This window comes from Trichomycterus rosablanca, chromosome 6 (genome assembly GCF_030014385.1).
Source record: "Trichomycterus rosablanca isolate fTriRos1 chromosome 6, fTriRos1.hap1, whole genome shotgun sequence".
NCBI classification, from domain to species: Eukaryota; Metazoa; Chordata; class Actinopteri; order Siluriformes; family Trichomycteridae; genus Trichomycterus; species Trichomycterus rosablanca.
In genome coordinates, this window is record NC_085993.1 from 2,813,872 (window position 1) to 2,822,339 (window position 8,468).

An 8,468-nucleotide genomic window follows, 5' to 3' on the forward strand; every position below is an offset into this window, starting at 1 on the left:
GGATTAATAAAGTGATCTATCTATCTATCTATCTATCTATCTATCTATCTATCTATCTATCTATCTATCTATATTTATCTATCTAATCTATCTATCTATATAATTATGTATCTATCTATCTATCTATCTATCTATCTATCTATCTATCTATTATCTATCTATCTATCTATCTATCTATCTATCTATCTATCTATTATCTATCTATCTATCTATCTATCTATCTTATCTATCTAATCTATCTATCTATATAATTATCTACCTACCTACCTACCTACCTACCTACCTACCTACCTACCTACCTATCTATCTATCTATCTATCTATCTATCTATCTATCTATCTATCTATCTATCTATCTATCTATCTACATTTTCAGCATTTAGGAGACACTCATATCCAAAGCCACTTACAGTAATGTGACAGTATATTGCCTAAGCAATTGAGGGTTAAGGGCCTTGCTCAAAGGCCCAAGAGTGCCAACCTGACCCAGTGGGTCTTCGTCTTTCACAGTTGTACTTTGAGCATTTGTTTAGTATTTACAGACAAAACACTGATGAAACACAGATGTAAAAAACGTAAACAAAGATTTCTGATATCTCTATCCGTCTCAGTGCTTACCATCTCCACTGCTCCATCTTTGGGGTAGTACAGGAGCTGGTAGCAGCGTAGGAGCGCCGCGCTCGGGTCGTACCACTCAGCCACAAATGCGAATCTCTCCTCCTGTGAAAGGTGCAACACAAACGCAGCGTGAGCTCTGTGATCCGCTCGGGCCCTGCGGGGAGAGGTCAGCGTGGTGACCGGTGCGCTCGGACCGGCAGCCCGGACGCTTGAGATCTGACCCGTGATCCCAGAATGCAGCTGGGTTCTGTCACAACATGGGATTCAGACATGGCTGTTTTGAATGTAAATCTGTTTTCCCCCGGCGCTCGCACGCTGCACCCATAACACAGCTGCTGCTACTGGTTTCCAAACACACGGCCAGTAGCACAAGCTGGGATGGTGTCACCGTGCGAAAAAGGCCAGAGGTCACCAAGATGGGAAGCAATCAACTAGGGTGACCATACGTCCCCTTTTTTGGACTCTAAATCACCGAATATGTCCGGGATTCGTGATGACCCTCACCTGCTCATACTGCATTCAGTTATGATTATAATAGTAAGTTGCTTTGGATAAAAGCCTCTGCTAAATGCTAAACAACCATAACATTATGACCACCTTCTTGTTTCTACACTCACTGTCCATTTTATCAGCTCCACTTACCATATAGAAGCACTTTGTAGTTCTACAATGACTGACTGTAGTCCATCTGTTTCTCTACATGCTTTGTTCATGCTGTTCTCTAATGGTCAGGACCCCCACAGGACCACCACAGAGCAGGTATTATTTAGGTGGTGGATGATTCTCAGCACTGCAGTGACACTGACATGGTGGTGGTGTGTTTGTGTGTGTTGTGCTGGTACGAGTGGATCAGACACAGCAGCGCTGCTGGAGTTTTTAAACACCTCACTGTCCCTGCTGGACTGAGAATAGTCCACCAACCAAAAATATCCAGCCAACAGCGCCCCGTCGGCAGCGTCCTGTGACCACTGATGAAGGTCTAGAAGATGACCGACTCAAACAGCAGCAATAGATGAGCGATCGTCTCTGACTTTACATCTACAAGGTGGACCGACTAGGTAGGAGTGGACCAGCACAACACACACTAACACACCACCACCATGTCAGTGTCACTGCAGTGCTGAGAATCATCCACCACCTAAATAATACCTGCTCTGTGATGGTCCTGACCATTGAAGAACAGCATGAAAGGGCATGCAGAGAAACAGATGGACTACAGTCAGTAATTGTAGAACTACAAAGTGCCTCTATATGGTAAGTGGAGCTGATAAAATGGACAGTGAGTGTAGAAACAAGGAGGTGTAGAATCTCTTGTACATTATTGGTGCTACTTGAATCTTTTCACCTGGTTTTCACCTTCAGTCTGAACAGAAAACGTCCTTGAGGGGGTGAAAATAAACATGGAGGAAGGTGAGATGACCATGTTTCCCCTCTCGGTCTGCCCTCTAGTGGAAGGCAGGCCACATGTTGGCCATGTCTAAGTGTGAGGCGTGCGATTCGGACAGAGCTGGAGCAGAATACTAATGAGAAACTGTTTCAAGGGTTTAAGGTTAAACCGAGAAACCGGGAGACCAAGGGTCAGATCTGTATAAATAGAACTGACACATAGTACCGGTTATAGAATATATAATTTATTAACCGTATGTTATGCATGACATGACGTAGCAGTCTGGGTATAAATTACCATCTTGTACGCCGTCTAAACTACTTTTCTCCTGCTTTGCTGTAAATTGCCCGGCAATTACGTTAACTGCACGATACGGTTCCCAGTTCAACAAGAGGGCAGCCTGCCAACAGGGACTTAAAAGGCGGGTACACCGTGTTTAACACTAAATCCATCAAGTAAATTAAGCATAATGTGGTGATTTTCGATAAATATTTCCTGATGCACTTTATCGAGGGATGGGACACATGTTTAACGCTACTTACTGACAACTGAGGTATAATATCACTCACATTAACATCAAGTAAGCAAACACTTTTACTCTTCCACAAGGCCAGGGAACTCCTTTCACACAATCGGGTGGTTAATATGGAGTGTATGGTGGGGCCCTTCCCCCAACAGAGGCCTATTTTTACCCCTCGCTAAGCGGTGGAAGAGATAATATGGCATGAACAGCCTGGTCTTCAAAAGACAGCGCAAGCAAATAAGCTGGACGCTGTCCAGAATCTAAACGCTCTAATACTGAACTTAACGCTCTAATTCCTACCTAAAGGTTCAAATATAAATGATGTTTTCTTTTCTTAATTTATACTACATCCATCAGCCATAACATTAAAATCAAGTCCATTTCATCAGCTCCACTTACCATATAGAAGCACTTTGTAGTTCTACAATTACTGACTGTAGTCCATCTGTTTCTCTGCATGCTTTGTTACCCCCTTTCACCCTGTTCTTCACCCTGTTCTTCTGACACCGACATGGTGGTGGTGTGTTAGTGTGTGTTGTGCTGGTACGAGTGGATCAGACACAGCAGCGCTGATGGAGTTTTTAAACACCTCACGGTCACTGCTGGACTGAGAATGGTCCACCGACCAAAAACATCCAGCCGACAGCGCCCCGTGGGCAGCGTCCTGTGACCACTGATGAAGGTCTAGAAGACGACCGACTCAAACAGCAGCGATAGATGAGATGAGCGATCGTCTCTGACTTTACATCTACAAGGTGGACCGACTAGGTAGGAGCGTCTAATAGAGTGGACGGTGAGTGGACACGGTATTTAAAACCTCCACTCATACCAGCACAACACACACTAACACACCACCACCATGTCAGTGTCACTGCAGTGCTGAGAATCATCCACCACCTAAATAATACCTGCTCTGTGGTGGTCCTGTGGGGGTCCTGACCATTGAAGAACAGCATGAAAGGGGGATAACAAAGCATGTAGAGAAACAGATGGACTACAGTCGGTAATTGTAGAACTACAAAGTGCTTCTATATGGTAAGTGGAGCTGATAACATGGACAGTGAGTGTAGAAACAAGGAGGTGGTTTTAATGTTACGGCTGATCGGTGTATATGTCAATGCTAATAACAGTCCTGATGAGACAGAAGCAGCTAATAAAGTCAAATGAATGTCGAATGAATATTTTTTTCATGTGGTATTGAATTGAATACCAGATCAGATTCATTGATGGTACTTTCCATTTCCAGTAAAACCCCCCCCGCTCCTTTCCTGGCTATCGGCCGTACACTGTAGAGGAGCCGGTGATTCACTGGGTTCTACAATTGGGCCAGACCGAATACCAGCCGTTTTTAGGACACAGGTCAATGAACATGCTCGGCGAATAAAGGGAATGGATGTTAGTCAGCTATGTGAGGCAGCATGTGGGTTTCATCCAGGTTCTCTGGCTTTCTCTAACCTTCTAAAACATGCAGAGGGTAGATTGTCCACTTTAAATTGCCCCAGATTTATGTAAAGTAATGAGTGTGTAATGCTCTGCAATAGATTGACACCCCACCCCATCCAGTGTGTTTTTGTCTTGTGAAACCAATTACCCTTGTTGGGATGAAGTGGCTATTGTGTGGAATATGATGCTTATGTTCATGTAACTTTAATTTTAAATGAATGGGGTGTTCTGAATGACCCACCACCCAAATAATACCTGCTCTGTGGTGGACCTGTGAGGGTCCTGACCATTAAAGAACAGCATGAAAAGGGGACAGTAATTGTAGAACTACAAAGTGCTTCTATATAATAGGTGGAGCTGATGCTGATCAGTGTATCTAATTAACTAAGGATAAAGTACAACTGGTCTCATTCGGTGGGTAGCACTGTCGTCTCACAGCAAGAAGGTCCTGGGTTCGATCCCTAGGCGGGGCGGTCCGGGTCCTTTCTGTGTGGAGTTTGCATGTTCTCCCCGTGTCTGTGTGGGTTTCCTCCAGGTGCTCCGGTGTCCTCCCACAGTCCAAAGACGTGCAAGTGAGGTCATGTTAAAAACATTTGATCTTAAAAACTGATGAATCTTGTGTAAACAGTAACTGACTGTCCTGTCATGAATGTAACCTAATAAATAAATAACTAAGATGCCCAACTGGCCGATATGAGCATAATTCCTCACTGTGCCACCCAAGGGCCCTCCTATTATTCAGTCATTCATTCATTTTCTTATTCAATCAGGGTCGCGGGGGGGGGTACCGGAGCCTATCCCAGCTTTTCAATGGGCGCAAGGCACACAGTGACACCCTGGATGGAACGCCAGTCCATCGCATGGCAAACACACACACACACACACACACCGATTCACTTATAGGGCAATTCAGTGTCTCCAATTAACCTGACTGCATGTTTTTGGACTGTGGGAGGAAACCCACGCAGACATGGGGAGAACATGCAAACTCTGCACAGAAAGGACCCGGACCACCCCGCCTGGGGATCGAATCCAGGACCTTCTTGCTGTGAGGCGACAGTGCTACCCACCGAGCCACCGTGCCGCCCCTTCCTATTATTATTATTATTATTAATTTTTTACAACTCAAGTCGATTCCAACTCATGGCGACAATATAGATAATGTTTCTTCGTAATGCTCATTCATTGTTCCTCTAATTGTTTGCATAACTCTGCCATGCATAATCATTTCTAATGAATTGGTTCTTCTCATAACGTGTCCAAAATAAGAGCGTTTTAGTTAGTCAAATAACAGCCTGAATCATGAGGCAGTGTTATGACAAACTAAACACACTAATGTTCAGCTTGGCTCATATTTCACTTTGGCATTAAATGAATCAGCAGGTACACATCTGAACTACTGTTTACATAACCATGCCTCAAATAAAGCATGAGATATTTCTTCCTACCAGCGAAGCTGCTGGGCTCTGTTTTGAACCTCGCTGTGGCACCTGCCAGCGGGATGCCCCTGCGTTCTTACCCCTCTGATACAGACCGGCCGGCCAGGTTTACCTCAGGACAGGACAGCGGCGTGTCCGAGAGAACGGGGGTTTCCTCAATAAATTCAGTCCTAATGGCAGAACGTGAAGAGCCTGCGTTCTTTATATCAACACATCTAACGACACTCGGCCAGAAACATTTCTTCCACTGACATCACGAGTCCTGGCTCATTTACACGTCTTGGTCTAGCCAGAGAGAGCTGGAAAAAGCCAGGCTAATCTGCTAACACTCACACACACACACACACACACACACAAGCAAAAGTGAGCTTTTCTTTTCTGAGCCCTTCCTGGAAACCTGTACTTTCTCAGACTCCCACTGTTAAACGGTGCTATCACTGCAAACATTTCACGCTGCTCACACGGAGCCTGCAGACAGATCCGTGTACACAAACTCCACATCAGGACTGGAAATGTGGAGGAAAAGCAGAACGGATGAATAAAAACACAACAGAATGTCAAAGGCTGTGAAGCCACTGAACAATGACACAAAGAACCGAAAACACACCGAATCATTTACGCTTATGCAGTTTTATTGGATCAGTTGAATTAATTAGTCTGTTTGTTTGTTTGTTTATTAGGATTTTAATGTCATGTTTTACACTTTGGTTCCAGTCATGACAGGAACGGTAGTTACTCGTTACACAAGATTCATCAGTTCACAAGGTTAATATCAGACACAGTCATGGACAATTTTGTATCTTCACTTGCACGTCTTTGGACTGTGGGAGTAAACCCACGCAGACACGGGGAGAACATGCAAACCCCACGCACAAAGGACTTGGACCGCCCCATCTGGCAATCGAACCCAGGACCTTCTTGTGACATTTACAATTAAGTGTGACATTTACAATTCACTAATTGTGAAATTAACCATATAAACAAATAAAGCAAAAATAAACTAATTTACAAAACGCACATCCTGTTACTGCTGTCAGTTTATAATTGTATTCCTTTATTATGCAGTGTTGTGATAATCATTAGGTTTTAGATGTTCAGTGGAGGGCCTGTTATATTACTTCATTAATTCACACTAATATAAAAGCAACGTGTGACATCTAGTGGCAGGAAGCCATATAGCATCATCCTTTCTATTTATCCTTTTATTTTATTTTCTCTAATTTCATTTCATTTTCAGCACAGCTTTTATTCTAGTGTGGAAACACTGGGTGCAATAGAGTAACACACCCCAGACAGGATGCCAATCCTTTGTGGTCCCTCGCCCATTCCTCATCCTCAGACACAGCCGATTATGTCTGCATAACTGATGCCCAACCGGCTGATATCACTGCTGGGATTTAATCCCTGGCATTTTTCACTGCTGTGCCATTCAAGGGCCCTCCTGTTATTATTATTATTATTTAGTGCAGTCAACATATGAATCATGTGGATAGTGTTTCTCCAAAACATCCAGAGTACCAGGGCCCAACAGTGGCAACCTGGCAGTGGTGGGGCTTGAACCAGCAAACTTTTAATTACTAGTCCAGTATCTTAACCACTAGGCTACAACTGTCCCAAAGATACATGCACCAGGTATAAAATATTGTGGAAAGCCTTTCCAGAGAAGCATTTATTGGCCCCTGTGAGCCTTAGCGTGCCGGCTGTGCTGGTGTTGATTTAAGTTCTGTGTTGTTCTGTGAATAAAAGGTTTCAGGTTTCTGATGTTTTTACTTCAATTTTAGGGGTGATTGAGTGGAAACTGATGCTAAAAAAATCTATTCAACATCAAACCCACATCACAAAGAGATCAAAGCGTCACGCGAGTCCACTGTATCTCCAACCACATTCACCTCCACCGTGCTTCACAGTAGCATTTTTTAAACAAACCTCGGTTAAAATTCATGGTGCAGATTTTACATTTGTGACAGTTAGCGGATGCTTTTATCCAAAGCAACTTACACTTAATACCATTTGCAGGTTTTGCAGCAATTGAAGGTTAAAGGCCTTGCTGAGGGGCCCAACACTGGCAACTTGGTGGTGATGGGGCTTGAACTGGCAACCTTCTGATTACTAATCCAGTACCTTAACCGCTTGACTGTGGACAGTTACTCTTATGATCCAGGAGTTATATCATTATATATCATATATATATATATCATTTGATGTCCTTACATCCATCTTCACCTTTCTCGAGTACGAGGGGACAGGTTGGATTGGTTTTTTCCCAGCCATGCCAACAAGTTTACAGTCAAGTGTCCAAATATTTTGCCCATATAGCCATTTTATAGGGGAAAGCTCTTATTTGTCCACAGTTGTGCAAACAGTTACCTTACTTTAAGTGTGAAGGTATGGTGGCAAATTCAAACACATACTTTCGTACTAAGTAGTATGTAACATCAACACACCACTGATGATGTCGTGACTTTTAGACATACTACTTAGTATGGTAGTATGGTAGTATAGTGTGGAAACGCAGCCTTAGCTATATTCATTTTAAAATTAAGAATTATCATTGTAAATAGTTATATAAACGCTTTATGTGTGTATATAAGAAAACTAAAAAAATAATAATATGTAAATTTTAATTTTGCTAATTAATGCAGTATACAACCTGCGCTTAATAATGTATTTAACGTTACAGTAATTTGTTTCTCCCACCCGTAATCTGACAACTCCCGCCTCATCGATATGATTGGCTGGTTAGTGAAATACTCATCGCTGAGTGGCTCTTGCAATGTAATTTAAGCCAATAGTAGGGCAGAAGGTAGAGCTTGCCAGACAACGGGTGGGAAAAATATAACCGCCGACAAACTAGCGCCTTAACGTTAGCTAGTTTTCAAAGCAAGCAACAACGCGTTAAGTAAAAAAAGAAACAAACTCTATTATAGCGCAAAATTAATAGTTTTTTAAAAGAATTACCATTGTATGTGAAGTCCTGCGTGCTTACAGTTTGCCGCTGAGCTCAGTTGATGTTGATAGTGAGTTAGTGCGTTGTGGTTTCCATAGTGACAAAAACAATG

The 8,468-nt window shown here is 43.0% G+C and overlaps 1 protein-coding gene across 4 annotated transcripts in view; it reads right to left on the minus strand.

The window, feature by feature from the left end:
* nme7 (NME/NM23 family member 7) overlaps window positions 1-8,450 on the minus strand; it is an 87,760-nt gene extending 79,310 nt beyond the window's left edge. For all 4 annotated transcript variants that reach the window (XM_062997253.1, XM_062997254.1, XM_062997252.1 and 1 more), the window contains exons 1-2: window positions 8,368-8,450; window positions 618-719 (exon numbers count right to left, since the gene is read on the minus strand). In XM_062997253.1, the coding sequence (XP_062853323.1) occupies window positions 618-719; window positions 8,368-8,370 (105 nt within the window). In that variant the 5' untranslated portion in view covers window positions 8,371-8,450. The remainder of the gene's footprint in view (window positions 1-617; window positions 720-8,367) is intronic.
* Window positions 8,451-8,468: the final 18 nt, after the last annotated feature.